The following is a 22,914-nucleotide window of genomic DNA, read 5'->3' on the forward strand; positions in this document are numbered from 1 at the left end:
GCGATGGTAAATGTTGACATTATTGGTGACAGTATATTTTTAATAACGCAAAAGTAAAAATGTTGTTAAAAATAATAGAATATTACTCCTCCTTTGGCCACGTTTCTTGTTGTCTTTGCACGTGCACTTAGTCTTAGACACGCTCAACCAAACAATTGAGATTTGAGGGACTCGGTTATTCAATGCTTTTGACCATTTTGGAGATGTGACGTAGTACTATATTGAATGTCGTAGGAATACATTCACTAATAAGAATTTTCGTATTAACTTTTTGACCTTAGAGGACAGGGTATGCTTTAATGCTGCCATATTTTATAATGTAACAACTTGCTATTTAAATATGTTTATATTCTTTAAACCTACCAGAAAAATGAATGTTTTTTTATATTCAAGACCGTACTTATTTACAAAAAAATATTTTAAACATTGATTAATTCAAATGAGGTTGGAAGAAGACTAGTACTAAGTCAAAGTTTCTACGACACCTATTTGTTTCATTCACACCACTCAAATTTAGAATAAAACATAAAAAAATTGAAATAATCATCACTTGAATTGATGAATAATTTTCATGAATAAAATACTATATGCCAACTCTTAGTTTTTAATTATGATCGAGTACTAAAGGTGCTTACAATATTGATTTAATCAATGTTCAGGAAAAAGACATCCAAACTATTTTTGTTTTACTTTTCAATTTGTTCAATTCAAAATTCAAATTTTATCAAATAGTTTTTTGGTAAAGTAAAATGTAATTTATAATAATTTAGAATCGACTTTTTAATATTTTAGAAAGTAAAACCAAACTATTAAATACATAATAAATGCAAAGATTATATGTTTTCACGAGAATTAAAAATTTTGATATAATTAACAATGGACTAAATTATGTTAATTTTCTTAATTGAAATTAAATATTGATCTATTTTTTAAAAAATAATTAATTAATTCATTTGTTTTCTCTTAAATATAATCCAAAAGGCATTTGTTTTTCATTTCAACTTTATGGTTTATGTTAAATATAGTCAAATCGATTTGTGAGTAGTATTATTTTGGTTAGTAATGATTTTTACATGAATTTTATTAAAGTGATTATATTTTGAGAATAAAAAAATTTAAACACTCAATCAATATTTTTTTTTCTCTCTTCATAATTAATATATTTTTTTTCATATCATATTATATCATCAATCAAATTAATCATTTATCTTTCTTTTTTTCTCAAAATGTAGACAGCACTAAATTGTAAAAAAAAAAAAGTTTTTCATTTTAATGTTTACATAAAAAAAAGAGTTGTCCTTGATGTGAAAAAAAAAAAACATAAAAGAAAAATGTGGAAATGTAAGTGTCCATTATTAAGTAATAATCTTGTTGGGAGTGGGCCCTGTGGGTTGCTTGGGAGTCCCATCTCAGATGTGAAAATGCGCTCGTTGTGTCTGCAATGCTGCATTACATTTTACGACTTTAGAATTAGAAAGGTGTCATTCAATTCAACACTCCCAACAATCACATTCACCTTTTCAGTTTTTTTTTTTTTTCTTTTAATAAAAGTCGCCAATGGCTTTCCCGTTAATCACAACCCCAATTAAGGACCAAATCATAAAAACGCCGCTAACCCACTTAAAACCCGAACCGTTACCCAAAACGCGGCGTTTGGTTCCCCCAACAGTCACTAACCCCGGTTCAACTCATAACGCTAACCATGGTTAACTCCACTCCTTTTAAATCCCTCACCCGAGCAATAAAAGCGAGAGAGAAAAACAAACACTGATAGAAAAGAAAATTCACCAGTGAACAACGAAGGATAGAAGAAAAAAAAGCTTCAGTGAAAGAAAATGGCGTTGTACCTGGACGAAGAAGAGATTTGGAAGTGCCCGAAGCATCCATCGAAGCGAAGAAGAAGCGGAATTTGCCATATTTGCCTTCGCGACCGTCTCGTAACTCTTTGCCCTGACTGTGCTAACGTGCGCCCCTGTTCCTGCTACGCCACCAGCTCCTCCTCCTCTTCTTCCTCTTCGTCTTCCTTCTCGCGTTTTTCCGGCGCCAGCGACTCCGTCGGCCGCGTCCACAACCTCATCGAGCGGGAGCCAGGGCTGCGACGCTCGCGCTCCATGGCGATTCCGTTTCTCCGATCGAGGTCGCGGTTCTCCGGCGGCGGCGGAGGAGATAGGGTTTTGGATCTCGATAGCGCGAGGGAGTCGCCGGCGATGAACGGAAGCCGGTCGGCGAGGTCGTTCTGGTCAATGTTCAAGTCGCAGAAGAGCAGTAGACACGGCGGCGGTGAGCAGGAGTGGGAAGCGAAGAAGATATTGGCAGAGGAACGCGACGGCGACGGGAGCATAAATCCGGTGATGGCGCGGTCAAGGTCGGTGGCTGTGACGGCGGTAGCGAGGGTTTCTGGCGACGGAGAATTGAGACCGCGGACGAAGGGGAAAGGGTGGTTCTTTCCGAGCCCGATGAAGGCTTTCCGGCAATCCAAGGTCTCTAAAGTGGTTCAAGAACACTCTCCTTTGTATAGAGGTTGAAATTTTGTAGATTAAAAAAATATATAATAATAACAACAAATACTTTATATAAGTTTATATATATTAACCAAAAAATTTCAAATTTTTATTTTGTTTCAGTACGATCTTGATCCTAGTGCGTTATGGTTCGGCTGGGAATGTTGAATTTGCAATTTGCAATTTGGAATACAAATACAATGACAGAAAAGTGTTATTATTAATTGTTTAGCTACTAGTCTATATTTATGTAACTATGTATATGTATATCTCCTACGATTTGTGATTTCTAAATTTTAGTGAATGTTCGTCGGAGAATGAGATTATGCACTGGCTAAACTCTTTTGAAAATTTGCCTTTTTTGTTTTGTTGTGTTTATTATTATTTGGGTTAGTGCATTATACTAAGTCTGAAAAGATTTATGAAATGATGTGTATTATATGATAGCACCAACTCTTAAGAGGGCATGATTAGGCTGTATTGTACGATTTGGTTGTGAAGCGCTAACTGCCTTACAATTTCATGCAAATGATCGTTATTTGATATGTTTGGTCCCACGTAACATGTGGTTCCAAGCTGATTAATCAATCATAGTGTTTTAGGTTTTGTGTTTTTTCTTTCTTTTCAAGCCTATCTCTTCACTTTGTTTTTTTGCTTTTTGGGCTGTTATAGGGAGGTTCAGCCTTAATGTGCTGGAGTACGGCATGTCCGTGCTGTTTTTGCTTTGCTCCTTTCATTTTATTTTCTTTTAATTTCCTACATCTCATAAACTTTTGGTTCATGCTTCTAATGGCAAATTTTTTTACTCTGTTTTATCATTGAATCACTCATCTTCCCCCCGAAGAACGGGTATATAATATTGTTTCTAATGTTTGTTAGTGTTGAAAATTTGATGGACTTTAATACATTTCTTTGGTCTTCAACTTTTTTATGACCGTTGTTTATTATAAGAATAGGAGACAATGTTGACTGTTCTATGCCGCAATTCTAAAATTAAGAACTCTGTATCACATTAAATTGATATAAAATAAATGATCAATTTTATAGTACCTAGGTCGAAATAAATTAGAAAGAAATTAAAATTGTGCTATGTTTTTTTCTTCCTCTTTACAATGACGGTAATATATAAGAATTTAAAATCTTGTACGAGTTACTCAAATCCTATTAATTACTAGACTGAAATTATTGGGTAAAATTGTTGTATGTTACAGTGAAGAGTTCAAGTAATATCACGCTTAAACTGATATAATAGTTGTATAATTAAAGTTAACTAGAATAATTGTATTTAAAAGGGAAAAAGAAAAATAAATAATCATGAACTGATTTAGCAAATTTGGCACGAATTTTACATTTATTTTATGAAGCATGAAAACTATAACCAGATTTTATTAGTTTTTGGAAAGCTAGTACATGACCAATTGTCAACATTACCCATATATATACTATGCACTCCTGATAATAAAAAAATACTATGTACTTTGTATTAAACTAATAATATATTAAATGGAATTATCATACTAGTAAAAAATTTGTTTGATATTATTGCATTTATTATTTATTAAATTTCAATTTTATCTCGAAATTAGTTTATATCTCCTTAAAAGAATATGTCGCTAAGAATATTAAACAATCTATATGCGATCACTCTAAATATCAAGATTTTTTTTTATTTAGCCGTTTGTTTTAGAAAGTACTAATTTACTACACAAGAATTTGTCTCTCTTTTTCATAGTTTCTATGCTAGTTTTTGGTTTTTTTTACTTATCTCTTACATATGAGAGAGGAAATATTTTTTTCTTTGAATAAATCAAGGTATCTTTTATTGAAATTAAAGTAACTGTATATCCAATACTTAATTTAAAACATTTGATTAAGTTAAAACAATTATTTGTCAATTGATCTACACTGAATAGTTTAAATAAAAATCCTTGATATTTAGAAGAACTAAACATAAAATTTATAATATTTAGATAGATAAAATCAATAAAAAAAATAGAATGGGTTACAAGAGGGGAAATGAATAAATCTAAATGATTCGTCACGGATAAAATAAACGTATTAAAGACTAATATAAAAACTAGGAGAAATAATAAAAAAAATTACAAAGACTATATTACAACCTTTTCAAAGTAAGGGACCAAAATCACCAAATAGAATGTCTGTAATGTGGCGCGGGAAAAAACACACATTTAAACCTCTGGTTGTGTAGTGTCGGTGCTGTTTTTGGCTTTGGTTGGTTTGTCAATGTGCTAGATAATGTTTAACTAGCTTTAGATCATGTTTCAACAACGACCTACCTCTGGTTTTCTCTACTAAAGGGTTTATTTTTCATTTTCATTTTTGGTTGTAATTGGATACAGGATTGATTGATTTGTTGATTCCTAACATACATATTTCAAATGAAATGTCCTTCAACTACTTAGAATTGATACTTATCAATATTTTCCGAGCAATATATACTATACATTTTTTTTATTCAAAATTACATACAAATTTTGTGACACAAAAGTACGAATAGAACATGAAAAGATCCACACATAACAATATACGACAATCTATAAAGATTCCTTGTGGAAAACAAGCAATTTGATATGCTATATTTGCTGATCTCTAGAGTCTAAAAGAAAAAACTAACAAATAAATAAATGTCTAGAGTCAATTATTTTACCTTAATCACGAGTGATTTCAATATTTTTAAAACGGGTTGAGACTTGCGAATCTTTAAGTGGATTTCCATGCCTTGGAGTGACACAGGCTACGACAATATTTTATGAAATAATTTGGAAGGTGAGCACTTGAATTGGATTATGAAGATATTTCTACTATATTTTTTTCGTGGGTTACATTTCTACTGTTTTTATTTTTCAACTAATACTTCTAATTGATCGATTTGATTGTTTCATTTTGTTTTGGTAAAACTGATCGTTTCTATTATAAATGTATTTTCTCCTGGCTAGCATTTGACATATTAGGATTTAAAAGAGGAAAGCTTACTGCTTAATCAATCCTACCTCAGTTAGATAGTCTAAGTTTCCTCATGATCCACTCTTGTTAAAGGTGTTACTGATTCTCTGTCATCACATCCTCTAAACTATTACTAGTAACAAAGTTTATGTTGTATATAACCCTGCAATGAATTATTTTAATTGACTATTTGGTTTTTGGGATGAAACACTTATTAATTGATTCTTCCAATCATCTCAACTAACTGGAAGGTAGTATTAAATGTCTCTCAAATTATTGAGTGTTTTTTTTACTGCAAAAAAAGGTGTTAAAGTATTCATTATTTCTTGATCTTTTGTTTCCTTACAGTTTTTTTTTTTTTTTTTATAAAAAAATCATTTCAACATAAAGCTAAAGGTATATATAAGGACTAGAAATATGTAGTTGGATTTTATGTTTTAGATTTGAGCAAAAATATCAGTAGAAGAAATCGACCGTCATGCATGGATGCTTCAACATCACAAGATATTGGGGTAGCTAGCAATAAAATTTAATCCTGATGATGGACTCCAATAAGACTATAAGAAGACATAAGGTTAAATTTGGAGCTACAGCGTTACCTTGGTCTACTGTGGTAGAAAAACATGGAGTGTCAATGGATATGTAACCTTTAAGGTTATGAGCAAAAATAACAAGGCATGATATTTTTTGTTATTTAATTTGATAGGAATATTGACGGTGATGTCAACTCAATATATAACTTTAGAATTGTTAGAAGAAGAGATAGAATTTTAATTATATACAAAAAAAAGAGATAGAATTTTAATTATATATATATATAAAAAAAAAGAGATAGAAGTTTCTGTGGGAGAAGTTAAAGCTAGCTAGCCATGGGGATTAAGGGCATAATGAAGTAATAGGAATTCTAATTCCATTTAAAATAAATTGGATTTTTGTTTTAATTAAAGTCTAAAGAGGTATATAAATACGTAATATTTATATACATTAATTTACAAATGCTTTCAAACTCAAACTGTCTTAGGAAACGATAATATTGTTAATTCATTAATCCATCTCACTCTAAAGGGAAGAAAAATTTATAAAAAAAATGTTAGTCACGAGGTAAATACATATAGAGCACAGATCTAGACTAACAGACTATGCACCACATGAACCACCAAGATGTCAAAATTCATAGAAAAAAATAAAAAATTGTAACATTTATTTAAAAGCTGCAGCATTTGATTGCTAAGATTATGAGAGGATACTGCTGTTCAAGAAAACAAAGACAGGAAAGCAACTCCCTGAAAAGGAAACTGATCTTGAATTCTTCATTCGTTTTCGGTTCAACAAGAGATGTTTCCCCTAATTATTCCTGGCGATGTTTTCCTGCATTAACAAACAAATAATTGGGCAAAATGCCAAGTCCTGTCCTTTTTTCTACCTTTTTCTTTGTCATATGGAGAATAATTAATAAACAGAACTTCATGTAGTATTCTTTTTTTTTTTTTTGACATATTCATGTAGTATTCTATTCCTCTTATTTTGTTTGACATTTCAATTAAAATGAATATATTTTTTTCATTTTACAATATCAATAAAGTATTGAATATTTTTTCCTATTATATTCTTAATAATTTATTGTGCAGTGAAAAAATAAAATAAAAATGTAGATGAGAAAGAATATAACTAATATGAAAGACAATAAATATATTAGAAAATGAAATTATATTCTTAATCATTTATTGTTAACATAAGATATAAAATTGATTTAATGGTTGGGAATGAAGAATAGAAGGGAGAGATCTCATATTTAAATTTCTTCACCTGATATTTTTGATAAAAACTAATAAACTAATTAATAAAAAATTATTTATCACGAATACAAGGATTTTAAAATCTAAAAAATTGTATAAGAATTTTTTGAAATCTAAAATATTGAATATATTTCTTATCACCTTAAATGTCAAATTCAAAGGAAAGCATTGGATCTAATTAAGAATTTGGGACAATCTTGAAAGTTACCAATAATGGAACTTGAAATATTTTGGTGTTTGCACATACGCAAGATCAGCTCAAGTTCTTTAGAGGGAGAGAGGCATAAAGAGTTGGCGTGTGAAGAGAATCTAGGAGTCTGGCACGTGTGAATGAGCATGTGGTTACAAATAAATATAGGAGGGACGAATACGATAGGTCATGCTCCAATGTAGTGAATAGCTACAACTACATGAAAATGGATATATATACAAATTACAAAGTGCCCAAACTCCAACTTCTGCTGGGAAATGGGAATAGCCCTGGGGCCGTTTTTTCTCTATCTGCTCATTTAGTTAGGTCACTTCATTTATACATTTTCTATGGCTCATGATTTTCATAAACATTATGTGTGACTCGATCAAAAGAATTTCTCTCATATATCTATTCCTAACGGCCTGAGTCTAATTACATAGGATTGATGATAAAATAATTGGACAAGAGATACGTGCATTTTAATACTTTCTTGAAACTTTAAAATTAATAATTTCCCTTCATAAATATTTGGACTATAAAAGATATAGTGCATTTAATTGATAGTACAAAAACCAATCCAATTCTGATTCAGGAAGAAAAAAAAAGGAGCAAACAAGCATGAAAAAACTTTAGAAGTTTCTGTTTAAAATCTTAGTTAAATTATTATTATTATTATCATGGTAACAAAGATAAGTGATAGAAACACATTTTTTGACATACTCCTTCAATCACATTCTCTTTAATTAATTAAAAATTTGTTAAAAATTATGAAATTATAAGAAAAAATCATTAATATAACATGAAACTCACAAAATTAATTTTTTTTATTTTTAATAAATTTTAATTAATAAGAGGGAGTATGTTTGTAGTATTTCTCATCTATAAAATAAAGAGAGAGAGATGACGATGATCTTTAAAAGTTGAAGAATGTACAAAACATTAACTATTTATGAATTCATTATTTAGTGGATTAAAGGTGATAATTATCGACATAATAATAAGATCCTCATTCCTCACGCAGCCAAGGAAGTGGGAACTAGTCCCGTCCAGTTATCAAAATGAAAATTTTGATAGTATTTTGATTGGTTGCAAATTAGATTAATGAGTTGACACGTCTCCAGTTTTACATTGAATTGTTAGAGATTTCTTAACAAGCTTGAAGATCCCAAGAGATACACAACAAAAACAAACTAGACGATCCCAAAATCATGATTTTATTACATTCTTTGACGTGAAACTCTCAATTTTATACCTTAAAGTAGAGTGGTGGTCCAAGAGGAGGATAAAAGTTTTATTCCTTCTGTTCTATTATATGGTTGTTGTATAAGAAAAAAAAAATTAAAATAATAATTATTTTAATTTTTTAATGTAATATTAATAACTTTTTATTTATTTATATAGTAATGATGAACTATAAAATTTAAAAATGAATTAATGATGAAATAAAGTTAATTTTATAAAATTATTATTATCTTTTATTTTTATGTAAAACCACACAAAATTATAATTATTTTGGGACGGAAGGTGTATTTGTTGACGATATAAGCTGTTGAATTAGAGTTACTTTGGAGTTTTATATATACACTTGCAATATGTGTTTTTAAATTTTATCCATCATGCATTTTAAAATATTCTTGAATCGATTGATTTTAGGTCTTGAAGGGTGTGGCGCTTGGCGTAAGTGATTACTTGTTTTAATGAATTTTGATAAAATTAAGTTTAAACTAATGAACGTGATTGAATTATATGTTCAAATTAACCTCGATCACAATTTTATATATTATGTGAATCTGGTGTTAACCAAGCCCGCAACAAAAAACTCGAAAACATACTTTTTCACTTTTATTACCCCTTCCCTTTGTGTGTGTTTATTTATTTTAAATTTTCATGATATTAATCTAAACTAATGAACCTGATTTAAGATATTTGTTCAAATTAATTTTAATTTTAGTATTACAATACTTGAAATTAATTCTATGTTCTAACCAAACAAGCAGGAACAAAGTGACAAACCTTGCACTTTGAAGACCTGTGTTCGCGGTCTGTGTGCAGGTTTTGGTTGGAGTTTTGTTCAGTTTAACTATCTCATATTACTTTACAATACAAAAGAATGCTTATTTATTCTTTCAAATTCAGTAAAAAGAAAAATAAGCAAGCTGTAATTCAAAGTTTAGTAGTAGCTTCTTTTTTTTTTAGTGATTATGATATTGACGTGGAATATTTAATGAATAATCTTTGTTAAAAAACTTTATTTATTATCTTTAATAAAAAAAAATCACAATTACATTCTTTTCGTTTATAAAATTTGAACTTAAAGATTAAGTAATTGAATCAAGTCTACTCACACCAATGATTTGTTACTAATAGTAGCTTTAGTAAAATTTTCGTTCGTTTTAAATTTTGATACAATTTTCTACTCCATACTAAATATGCACATTTTAATAATCTTACCTATAAATTCTACATTCAAACATTTATTGAAGTAAGTGAAATGAATTATAAATACTAACCAAACAATCAATAAATAAATTTGTCTTTGTTTTGGCGTGAATTTTTCGTTTTCAACCTTAGACAACAGGACACACACACAACATGGCGTGGAAATGGTAAACTATTATCTTTCATTCATTTTAAGGGGAAAGGCTGAAAACTGTCTTATTTCATAGTCAATTACCATCAGTCTTCCTGTCGGCCAGTTTCGATATTCAAACGTCCAAGTCTGAAATTCATGACATTATTTACACATGGATTGAAATCACTTCTCCCATTAAACTTGTGTCTCATTTTCCTTCTTTTTTTTTTATCCAAATGAAAAACGACAAATTATTAAAAAGAGGATAACATTCCCTTTCTGAATTAATAATTGCTAGTCTTTATGAGATGTTATTTTTTAATTAAAGGGACAAAAAATAGACGGATGATTTGAGTCACACACACATACCTCTTCTGTCTATGATCTTTGCTATTTTTAATATAAAGTAGTTTTGTGGAGCGTGGACATACAATGTATGCATACATCTATGCAAGTTGAGTGAGAACTATATATAATCACTCCAATACCTATAAAACTTCATCAATAATTTCTCTCTCTAACTAGTTTTAAAGAATGAAGAGAAGATCTTCTTCGTTTCATAATTCTGGGGCAATTATTTTGTTTTCTTTTTAAGGTAAGATAAGTTGTGGATCCCATTTTCACTGACTAGATTGGATTGATCATACTTTTGGAATGCGAAGCACTCATGATTCAATACAGTGTACGTGCTATAATTGATCGATCACCGAGGAAGTCATCTTGCAATTATTCTTTCTTTGGGATAGGGCAGCAAAACTCTTGTCCAAGTTACCTTCACCCAACACCCGTACCCGTACAGTTTTTCTCTTTTTCTCCCCTAAGGAAGACCATAAAATATCTAGGACAAAGGAAAATCAATAACAACAATAACATTTGATCATATCAATATTTATGCATATTTTCATTATCCAAACCGAAAGAAAAAATACAAACTTTTTTATTTAGACGAGACGATTAAGCAAAAGCTAAAACATTAGAGAGATCTCTTTATTAATAATAAGTCAAACAATAGCTACATAAGTAAATTATTAGGTTGGGAGATGGATTAGGCAAGAATTGCATAAGTGAATGAAACACTACAACATGGAAAATGTTGTATAATTTTCAACCATTATTATTCGATGGTGACATAAGAAAAGAGTCTAAAACACCAAAGGGGGATATTTAATACCGGGCCAAGTGACAAAAAACATATGAGCTATCATATTACATCCAAACTCTTTACGAATATTAAGTGTATGGATTTTTGTCATATATACACCAGTTAACTTATTCATTTTTATCTAATGCAAGACTCGTTCCTCACGCTGGAACAATCCAACACTTTTACTGCTACTACTACACATGACACAAAGCATCATGGTATGGCCAATGGGGCAGAAGACAGAGGGTGGCAGCGAGTCCCCAGTGAATGCTAACTATCGATCTAGGGATCCGGTGAAGGAAAGGCAACGGGAAGATGCATGGACTTATAAGTAGGTGTTTGATTTTTTATGGAAGGTCTTCTAATTATCAAATTCTTACTTCTCACAAAACTTACATTCAAATATGTATAAGTTTAATTTAATATAATACATCCTTGATTATTGAATTCCTAAATCAGAATCAGTTCACCTAGAATTATTTTAATTTTGAGTTTAATCATAATATTTCAAAAAGAAAATTTTATTATTTATTATATAATCTTATTTAATTCAAACGAAATTATTTATACTAGAGGTACAAAGAAAAGAAAGATCCAGGGACATAGGTACAGGCCATAAGGAATATGGCAGGGTATTGTGATTCTTCTTCTCTTACCCCAAATCCAAGTGTATATACCCCACGCCGTCACTCGGGGCCACAATGAGCCAGAACATATCATGTGCCACAGACCCATATTACATGTGAAAGTGTCCACGGTGGATTGGGTACGTAGTTGAAGTTCAAGTTACAATGCAATGAAACTTGGGTTTTGGCGGCATTTAGTTCGGTTCTGGATAAATATGCGTGGATCTTGGATCATGGTTGTCTCTCCTTCTTCACTTTTAAACGTGTTTTTGGGCTGAGGATTCCGTGTCACAGGATGCCACAGACACACATACATACACACGCACACAGATTGAGGAATGTATAGTCCCCTTTTCTCTTTTAATCAGTAAAGATTGTGGAAAAATAGATAAATAAAGTTTGTGGACTCCTTTCCTTTGCCATATGACGGATGTACAGTGAATCTCCTTTACCAGAAGCCTGATTCATCCAGCTCAAAAGTATACTACCTTTTTTTAAAAAAAAAAATAAATTATAAAAACAATAGCAATTGGCAAGTTTATATATATATATATATATAAGTAATATCACGTTGGTTTTGATGATAACAAGTAACAAGTATATTGATTCTAAATGAATCATAAAAAATATTTTATTTATTATGTAAATCATAAAAAAATATGATATTAGAATAAAAAATTTATGTGAAAAATTATATAGGGATGGAATGTTTTTATAAAAATATGTTAATATTTAAATTATATGAATAAAATTGATTCTTATTCTTATAAACAATCAAAATAATTTCCATTTTAAAATACACATTTATTATATAAATATATAGCTATTCCATTTTTACATTTCAATTTTTTACTTAAAAAATGAGACTTGCATTTGATAATTTTATATATTGCCCATGATATTAAATATTATATTTTCTTGATGCTTATCATTCTCATTATCTTAATTCAATATTATTTTCATGCATATTATTAAGAAATATTTCATGAATTAATTATATAAGTAACACAATATATCTTATAAAAGAATTACCATATATAATTTGACTCCGTACAACGCAGGGGGCACACATGCTACTTGCTGGTATGTTAAAACAAATTTCCACTTTTAGTTTTGAAAACATTAATGCTACTTAGTCGTTTTTTAATAGAATTTTAATGTATAAAACAATTTACAATTATAGATTTATAAAATTATTAAAACCATATATTTAATTCAAAGGTATACATTATTTAAAAATTAAAAAAATCCTTAATTTTATCAAAAAATATTCTTAGCAAGTACAATAATACAGCAAATAAATCCTTAATTTCATCAACAAAACTTCTCACTAAGTACTATAATTTTTGTGGTACTACCATAGTTCCATTATTGTTGAATTTGGTATCTAGTGTGCTCGAAGGCCGCTAGTTTCCAATGGATATGGTCCCTTCTAAAAAATAGTTCGGGACCTTAACTTTTTTGTACTAAGAAAACCACAAAAATTTCTCTGCAAATTAACGGTAACATCACAGATATCAGATCTCTAAGCTGTTCAGCTCAATAATTCCTCTTCCGTGACATCAAATCAGACAAGAGGCAATGAAACGAAGCAGAGAGGTGTATGTGCGTCGTTGAAGTGTTATCCTCATGCCAATCCTTTTCTGACAACATTTGTGTACGCGTGCTTACCTGAATCACCACACACAAGTTTGGAACATCACATAGTTCTCCAAACATTGTGCTACCAATCGTACTTGTATAAATTAGGATGACATTACTACTGTTAATTTTTCGGCAGAGAAAGTTGATCCACGAAAAATCATTATGCCAGGCCATTTAGCTGTGCCAACCACAAGATGCAATGTTTCATCAACCTAAGTTCGTTGCACTTTACTGATTTTTTTTATTCTAGTTTTGGCAGTATGGCATCGCGGTGGGGTTGCCATGTCATGTATCTGTTTTACTTATCATATCAAATAGTTTCTTGTTCTATTTTCTTCTTTCAGTTTCAGTAAAAAAAAAAAAAAACCATCTTATTTTTAATGTTTCTTATTTTTAAATATTTGTGTATAAACCAGAGAAACCAAAAATATTTTTTATTTCCTACATGTAAATTTTTTGAAGATAATTTTATCTAAGATACGGTCACATATTAAATGTGAGTATTTCTGTTAATAGTGATTCAATTTGTACCTTCTTCCTCAAGTTACAGAAAGTTAGAAACTAATCAATCGTGGGCTTTGTAGGCCTAATGAGTTGTATATGGGCCAGAATCCTTTTTGGTCCAAGCCCACAAAAAAAACAGAAATGGGCCAAAATAAAGTTGGAAGATTAAAGAATAAGAAACACAGGAATGCAAGGAAAGTGTAGTGATGGAGAGAGAGAGCGAAAAGGCGAAACCGCACTTGATCTTCGCGTACGGCACGTTGAAGCGAGGCTTTCCGAACCACTATCTGATGGAGGAGTTGAGGAGCAAAGACGACGCCGTTTTGCTTGGCAGCTACGTGACGAACGAGCCTTATCCGCTGGTGTGTGGGCCCCACGGGATCCCATACCTGATCAAACTACCCGGGTCGGGGCATCGCGTGAAGGGCGAGGTCTATGCCGTGTCGGAGGAGGCGGTGGTTGTGCTGGACGAGTTCGAAGGCGTGAGCGCGGGGTATTACGAGCGGTTAGCGGTGACGGCGGCGGAGGAGGAGGGAGGGGGGAAGGTGGAGGCGGAGGCGTATTGGGGACACAGGAGATTCGGTGAAGTGTTGTGGAAGATGAAGGGGGAAGTTGGGTTGAGGGAGTATGGGGAGAAAGAAGCAAGAGAGTATGTGAGGAAGGAGGACAGAAGCGGTGGCAGAAACACTATTCTTGACCTTGTTCCTTAAACCTGTGTTCTGTCGCTGCTGAATTTTCATCGCATTTAAGGAAAGTCTTCAGCCTAATATTATTTGTAATTTTTCAATAAATAAATATGTTTGTTATTGTATCCTCTGGGACGGATCGTATTCCGATCATTCTCCGGATAATACAGTTTAATCTATGCACACCTAGTGCTGAAACCTAAAGAATTCGATGTATTCGGTCCAATTCAATTAATGTTAAGTGATTTGTGTTTAATCACAATTAATGGGATTTGTAACCTCTGAATCTTTAACGAAAAGTAAATTCAATGCTTGATAGCATCGGTATTATTAGATTTTGGGCTTTTGGCTGGTCGTTAGTTCTAATGGATTACTAGCCAGGCTATTTAGATGAATCAGTGAGTTAGTATTAGATGAACAGTATGAACTAATATTTATGTTAAATATATAAAAATATTTACTCAATTTTTTTATATATAATATACTATTTGTGATATTTTATCTACATGAAATGTCACTAGCTAGCATGATGGCGTAAACGTTTATACCACCAATTACAAAAAAAAAAAAAAAAATCATATGCGTCTTAGAGTAGATAATATTAATCGCCATGAAGCTAACTTGAAACGACGCTAGCCAATTTGAAAAGACAAAAAAAACAAAAATCTTCACATGCCTTTGAACTTGGAATCTACATGGCGGGTTTAAATTACTTGATTTATGCAACAATTTTTTCCCTTCGTATCATAAAAATTAAATTATAATTTTGTTCTCTTAATTTTTTAAATTCATAATTTTATAAATTTATGATTTTATCCTCCGACATATTATTAATAAATAATTTTAATTTATAGTATCATTACATTAGAATTAATAATCTTTTATTAAATTTTTTAATGATTAATAGTTTCTAATTAATTTAATAACTCTACTAATTATAATTATTAATTAATAATCAATCACAGAATTTAAATTACTAATTTATAAAAAATAAAAATACATGAATTTAAAAAATTAAGTTGAATCTATTATAAAATAACAAAAATTTTGAATTATGAATGGAGTAATGAATATACTCCAATAAAAAACAAATGGAGCATATTATTAAGCAATAATTACTAATACTGATAAGCAATTAAGTACAAACTAATACTGATCAAGCATAATAGTCATGGCAGTCCCTTCATTTCCTTTATTACTGATCACACATTATACTGAAGATGGTTCACTCACTTCTTCCATACAACTTATGTTACAAACATGTATCAAAGTGGAAGTAAACCAACCATCATAGTATATATATCATACATACACTTGACCACACATACTACTGATCATAATTGTCCCCTTCTTCAATACAATTAATTTTACAAACCTGTAGCAGAATCAAGAGAAAAATAACCATCAGATTATATCATAGATGCACTCATCGTTTATCTTAGGTGGATTTGTCATCAATAGTACAAGAACACTGTCCAGCGCATTCAGCAAAGCCCTTGCCAGAGCCTGCATCAGGGCCTTCAGTCCTGAAAATGACACAACTCCACCCTTCACCACACTTGCAGAATGCTCCACTGCCACTGCTGCTCACAACATCAGGTGGCAAATTCAATTCTTGGGACACTGCTTCGCCCTCACTGCACAAGAATTTGGGAACAGAACGGTGTTCAGTACATTGCAAGTTGCAACACATAATTAGATGCAGCAGCAGCGGTATATTATTTTAAACAAAGAGTTACTACGTTGGAGTATTGGAAAGGACAAACAACTGAAAAGAAGAACAAATAAAATTGACAATTCATTCTAGAGTAGCTATGACTTATGAACAAATTCAAATAATCAATAGTTAATTTATATATGGAATAAAAGTATCTTAGAAAAGAGGTGTGTTAGACGTACATGGTACAGGTGCAATTTTCACCACATTTAACGAAAACTTTGCCAGCATCAGGCCCCTCAGTTTTAGTTATGATGCATGTCCAACCTTCACCCATCTTGCAGAATGCGCTGCCCTTGGCCATGTCCAAGCCCAAGGTTTTATCTGCTTCTGGGACTTCCCTGCAGAAATAGTTGCTAAGCTTAGGGGATAATTTTTCTGGACGATTTTATTCTATGGAATTAATCTTCATCATTCATTTACTTGGAATATAATAAATGACGAAGAGAAGTAACTCCAAAACAATTACTTTTTAGAGACAATTGATGTCTCCTCTCATATTATATATATAAGCTCGCAGTATATATCTATGATATGTATCATGGAAGTTTGAAGATGAAACAACAATATCGGCAACACAAGTTATTGAAATTAATTAAAGAAAAATACATGGATGAAATAAAAGGTGAAATATAGGATCGATGGTAACAAAAAATGCAATCAGAATTATAGGAAACCTGAGATTGAGAGACTCCTTCTCTCGTGTGGAAGTCTGGGACTCCATATTCTGTAAATGATAAGAATTTAATTTTTTTGTTGCTCATCATCATTTTGTGTTATACTAAGTATTATATGTATGAGGAATTACTGAGGGAACGAGGTAGAACATTAGAAAGTCAAAAGTATTCTCCACAATCAATAATTGAAGCATGTTTAAGGTTGGGCATTGCTGTCCTTAAACACTTACATTACAAAATATCTACATTCCAGTCTCCATCATTTAAAAAGCAGCCTCCAATTTGTGAACCCTATCTGTATTAGAAAAGAACAAAAATGATACTATTAGTTATATATATTTTACATTATTAAATGAATTATTGAATTTTATGTAAGTTTTATTAAGGTATCCAGCGGCATCCATTTCTCCGAGGCTATCTGTTACTAGGGAAAAGAATTAAAATAATGCAAGCTGTATTTTTTTTAATATATTTTGCATTTGAATGAATTTTATATAATTTTTATTAAAAATATCCCCGGCATTCCATTCTGCAAATCCTTTTTGACTCACCTTTTTAGAAAGAAAAAAACGAAAACAAGGGGGGACACCTGAAAACATTATGGAATGTGTGACTGTTTTAAATTTTGTTTGTTTTTTAAATGAAAATCTATCTCCTCGGGGTTTGGGGTTCAGGCAGAAAAATGGGCCTAGAAGATCCAATGCCCACAGCCCATTTGTAAGTTAGAATGCGGGCTCGAAGGACACGTAGGCCCAAAAGCTACGACTCCCTTCCACCCTTAGTAATAGCACATTAGTATTAATCATCATGCGGATTTGAATCCTTCTCTCCAATATGCATATCCTGCCCTTCCATTTCTGTTTGAAAATATCAAATTATTCTTTTATTATTATAAAACATTTATTTTAAAAGTTATTTTTTATTGTTATAAAATACTTATTCTGAAAGTTATTTTTTATTATTATGGAACACTTATTTAAAAAGACATGATTATTTTTTATTGTCATGGAACACTTATTCTGAAAACTATTTTTACTTATTTTGAAAGTTATTTTTTTTACTTTTATGAAATATCTTTTTTGGAAACTATTTTTTATTATTATAAAATACTTATTCAAATTATTTTTTTATTACTATGAAATATCTATTCTGGAATATGAAAAGAATAATTTGAGATTTTAAAAAATTTGAGAGATGCAAGATTCAAATTCCATCATCATGTCTACACATTGAGAAAATTTTAGAAACCTATATAACAATCAAGATATTGAACTAAAATTTGATCACTTAAAGCCATAATCAACTCTCACTATTTAATTTAATTTTAAACTTGGCACTTGTTTAGTTAGTTTTGCTTCCCAAAGTTACACAATCTCAAAAAATTTGTCCCCAAATATTTTTTTCACTCATTTTGCCTCCCCCATTAACAAAATGCCATGAATTGTATCCTTCTGCCTACTCACCTTTAATTATTCTCAAGGGTTATGTCAATTTAGATTTTGCATGTTGTCTTATAAAAAAAAAATCTACTATGTATGTTTACATTTGCAGGAGAGGTGGTAAGCTAGCTATTCAAATTAAAGACTATTGTGACTTTATCTACTACAAAAGATGAATGTGTGGTAGCTACTCCAGTATGCAAGTTATTTGGATTCGAAGGTTAATGAATGAGTATTGGCACAAACAACAAAAGGTTTTTATGTATTGTGACAATCAAAGTATTTTGCACACTACAAAGACTTCAGTCTTTTATTTCAAGACAAGACACATACATGTTCAATATCACTATGTCAAAAATGAAGTATAGGAAAGAATAGACATGCAAAAAAATCACACCAAAGATAACCAACATATGTTATCACAAAGTTAAACAATACAAACAAGTTTTTAAGGTGTTGATCCTCTATGGCCTATAAAAGATGTAAGCAACAAAGAATTGACAAGGTAGACAAATATTTGAAAGGGCATAAAAGTAGCTTTAAGTGAAAGATTGTAATTCCACAAAATAGTAAAACCACTATTGTGGTAGAAAAGTTGAAAAAAAATGTTAAAACTTTGACTAGAAATATGTTGGGCTTGTAAATTGGTTGGAAGGCTAAAATTTTTCAATGGCATTCAATGTTTAAACTCAAATCTTTGACTAGAAATAACAATTCATTTTATCAGCTTTAGCATCCCATCCAAGAGAAAAAAAAATATATATGACAGATCTCTAAGTGTTTACCTATTTCATAGATAGAAGTGTATTCTCTTAATAAGAGAAAGTATAATTGTTCTCTAGCAACATTTAGAGAGATGAAATTTTTTCTTCTACTTAGTAAAAACATTTATCTAGTCTTGTTTATAGTTTTTCCTAATCAATTGAAAGCTTCACATTAAAATATTGTGCTTCAGTTTGTAATTTTTTCAGCTCCAATTTTAATTGTAAGATATTATTTTGTCACTTTGATGTTCAAGTCAAGAATAACATTAGTATTATCATTTGAGAAAATATTATATGTACAATAATATTTTTTTTGTTTATCGATCTCTCTCATGTACATCAATTATTATACGTCACAATGATAAAGCAAGATATAGAAAAAAAAAATATTGTATAAATTTTATGTATATCACATCTTTAACTATAAAGAGAGCACTCAACAATGCTTATCAAACAAGTAGTCCATGTTCCACTAAATATATATTAGCTACTTCGAAACATTATATGGGTTCATAATTTAATTACTTTGATTTAATTAATAAAATAAACCTCAGTGCTTACTTATGCTAGCTTGTTCTTCTTGTTTATTTTACATGGTAACTCATCTCTGATGAAGTAGTGGGCAACATATATTGCTGTCAGAGTCAAACATTTCTGCTCACAAGACAAGGGTGGAGGGCAAAAGGGCAATCCACTAGACAAGCAGAAGGAGATGGGTGGATCCCATCCCGCAATCTTCGAACTTTCATGTGATCGTCCACTATATATCATACTTTCAATGTCATGTACGGGAATTAAAGTAGCTTCCAATTCCATATTCTTAATGTTAGTGATACATAGCTGAAGTAAGGTAAAGGTAAGTTCCTTCAATTTGAAGCAACAACTTGACGCTTGAGACTATGGTCTTGCTCTTGCATGTGCACCTTCCCATTCATTTGCACTATTGCGCCTCCTTCTAACAAAACTCTTATCTCCCAAGTCACACATACCCACATACATATATAGGGTCTTCTTACGCGATTAATGTGAATACGAAATGATAATTTTATGTGCTTTCTTTCATATACTACTCTTTATGTTTTCTTCATGATAGTAATTTGAATATTGTATTTCTATAGTTAACAATCCGATCGAGTTGAAAGTAAAAATTTACTATAATGCTCCTTACTATTTAAGAAAGAGTAGCTCGTTAATCTTTCGATGGAAATCACTTAATTAATCTATTGCCAAAATTATGAAGGAGTGGAATAAGTGGCCGCACAAATATGAGGGCCTTTTCGCTTTTTATGCTAGTTTGAAGTTAAGACAAACAAAAGAACGCAAACAAAAATGTATTGAAAAGTATCAGAACATAAGCTACAGTATACAGTGGATGAGATACAAAGCACTTCATAAGAAAAATGCATTTTTTTCGTTCACTACAAAAAAAAAAATACTTATTAACAATTTAATATTAAATTAACCTTCATTGGTAGTATGATTTTTCTCTTTAGAAGTATAAACTATACATATAGGTAGCCTTATCAATCTTATACAATATTATTTAAAGAATGAAATAAATATAATGAAATAAAAATTTCATTCTATCATTTGGGTAGTGAATATATAAAATAGAATTAGTTCTCACTTTTATTTTAATATTATCCTTACTAGCCCCAAACCTAACATTAAGCCTTCAAGCACAACCCAAAGTTCTGTTATATAGGCTATATTAGAGCCAAGACGCTTAATATCCCAAAAATTTGATGTATAACAAAGCATTAAAGACTTAACATGATTTTTTTCATCCAAAAGTTTTTGTGTGCTTTAAGTGTACATCCCACTATTAGACTTACAAAAATAAGATTGAGTATATAAGAAACATACAAAAAGGTTTTCAAACCAAACATCTCAAATGAAGATTCTTGAATAATACATAACATCTACAAATTGATAGATAAAATACATAAACCTCTATGAAGATAAACGAACAAGCTTGACAAAGGTCTTGAAAATTGTGTTGTTATTTTAGAGTATTTCAAAAGCTTCCATATTCCACATTGCTTGGTTTAGCCGGCCTATCTTCAAGTGTTTATATCAAATGTTTTAAGGGGCAGATAAAATAAGAAATAGAAGTGGGTTCACATGTGGACATGATAAAGATAATATAATGCAAATTGTTTGATTCACCCTGAAATAATGGGTATTTATTAGCATTAATATACATATCCAAAAGAGTAATGATAACACCTTATATCCTAAGCATATATTTATATATTTGGCATCTTTTTTTTCTCTCTTTTTTTTTATCAAATTATATCACCTAGTATTTACACTTGAATCTCTTTTCTATCTCTTTCACAAGTTGTCAAATAACATAAGAGGGACACACATCTTTAAAAAAACATCAAGCTTTATCTCAAATGACAAAAAGCATGTCAAGTGATATAAATACTTAAACTTGAAGAATTAAAGAGACTGAATCACTTATTTTTCTTTTATCCTTAATTTGAAAGGGCGCACTCATCTAGTTGAGAAACATTCTTTTTTTTCAGCCAAAAAGGATAATATTGTTAATGGCTACCAGAAGTACCTGAGGCAGTTACATGATACTGAGAGTTAGATAATTAAGTCCCCCATGCATTGATATATTCCCTGTATATAGCATCCCTGTGTTGTTGATCTATGAGAAGCATTCTTAACAATCATTAACTATCACCGAGTATTATAAAGTAACTCTTCACAAACGTCTCTTTCAAAGTAATTATTGTCAATAATTTTAATTATAATACAAAGTATAATAATTAAATAATAGTATTAAAAAAAGTTTACACTATTAATATATTATAATTAAATTCTTGTTGCATCTCATTCTACTCATTCAGACATAACATAATGTTCCAAATTCGGCACATTACTATATCGTAGATTTGTAGCTCAAAAACAATATAAATTTGGTACAATTAATAGTCAGTATCACAATTTATGAAACAAAACAAGTACAATAATTCTTCCAGCGGCTTTAGATTCACTTTTAAATCAATTCCCACATGCATGTTGCCACTGATTCGGACTCATTCACACAATCATATATACGGTAACCTTCTGTTGTATGAACCACACAGCACAACAATCATGTGATATCACTAAAGAAGGCTTAAAATATAAACAAACAAAAGTTTCTAAAAGCATAAATCATAGAAATCCAATTGGTGGATCAGGATAAATACATACAGATCATGAACAAGCTAGTTGCTAATTACAGCTGCTGAAATTTGAAAGAAAAATTAAATAGTTACACTTGCCAATGGTGCTAAATGTGAAGTTGTGAACAACATAGATGAATGACTTAGACATCCATAAGAGAAAACGGATATGTCATATGTGTCTTATAACAACGTGAGAACAAGATCAAGGAAGGTGTATAATGGTTGACAGCAAAAGCACACCAGTGGGTCTAATAGTGCGCTTTTCTCAGTTTCTTTCTGAACTTGTACCGGACCAACTTCTGCATGTGCAGTGGGCCACACTGAACACGCTTTAAGGCCCCTCCAATAGCCTAATGGGCCAGGCCCATTCCTATATATACACACATGCGCTTTCCATTCTAAAACCACACACTTTGCAATGGCAACTACTTCTAAGGTGATTCTGAGTAACGTTCTCTTTGTCTTACATCTTTAGTATTTGCTCTGCTGCTAGACACTC

At 30.8% G+C, this 22,914-nt stretch overlaps 4 protein-coding genes across 4 annotated transcripts in view; 3 read left to right on the forward strand and 1 right to left on the reverse strand.

The window, feature by feature from the left end:
• The first annotated feature begins 1,491 nt into the window (after positions 1-1,491).
• Positions 1,492-2,852, forward strand: LOC100800009 (uncharacterized). Its single transcript, XM_041018513.1, has one exon. It carries the CDS (start codon positions 1,836-1,838, stop codon positions 2,523-2,525), a length of 690 nt encoding a protein of 229 aa, XP_040874447.1. The 5' UTR covers positions 1,492-1,835; the 3' UTR covers positions 2,526-2,852.
• Positions 2,853-14,150: 11,298 nt separating this feature from the next.
• Positions 14,151-14,654, forward strand: LOC100775744 (putative gamma-glutamylcyclotransferase At3g02910). Its single transcript, XM_003517630.2, has one exon. The coding sequence runs from the start codon at positions 14,151-14,153 to the stop codon at positions 14,652-14,654; it is 504 nt and encodes a 167-aa protein (XP_003517678.1).
• A 1,123-nt stretch (positions 14,655-15,777) lies between these two features.
• LOC100305951 (hypothetical protein) lies at positions 15,778-17,176 on the reverse strand. Its single transcript, NM_001349680.1, has 3 exons — positions 17,025-17,176; positions 16,530-16,688; positions 15,778-16,267 (listed from the first exon to the last, which is right to left on the reverse strand). Exons 1-3 carry the CDS (start codon positions 17,069-17,071, stop codon positions 16,069-16,071), a joined length of 405 nt encoding a protein of 134 aa, NP_001336609.1. The 5' UTR covers positions 17,072-17,176; the 3' UTR covers positions 15,778-16,068.
• A 530-nt stretch (positions 17,177-17,706) lies between these two features.
• The window catches only part of LOC102667405 (glycine-rich cell wall structural protein 1.8), a 7,619-nt gene continuing 2,411 nt past the window's right edge, over positions 17,707-22,914 (forward strand). Inside the window, exon 1 of the mRNA XM_006573869.2 lies at positions 17,707-17,741. Coding sequence (XP_006573932.2) covers positions 17,707-17,741 — 35 coding nt within the window. The remainder of the gene's footprint in view (positions 17,742-22,914) is intronic.

Source organism: Glycine max, chromosome 1 (genome assembly GCF_000004515.6).
Source record: "Glycine max cultivar Williams 82 chromosome 1, Glycine_max_v4.0, whole genome shotgun sequence".
Taxonomy (NCBI): domain Eukaryota; kingdom Viridiplantae; phylum Streptophyta; class Magnoliopsida; order Fabales; family Fabaceae; genus Glycine; species Glycine max.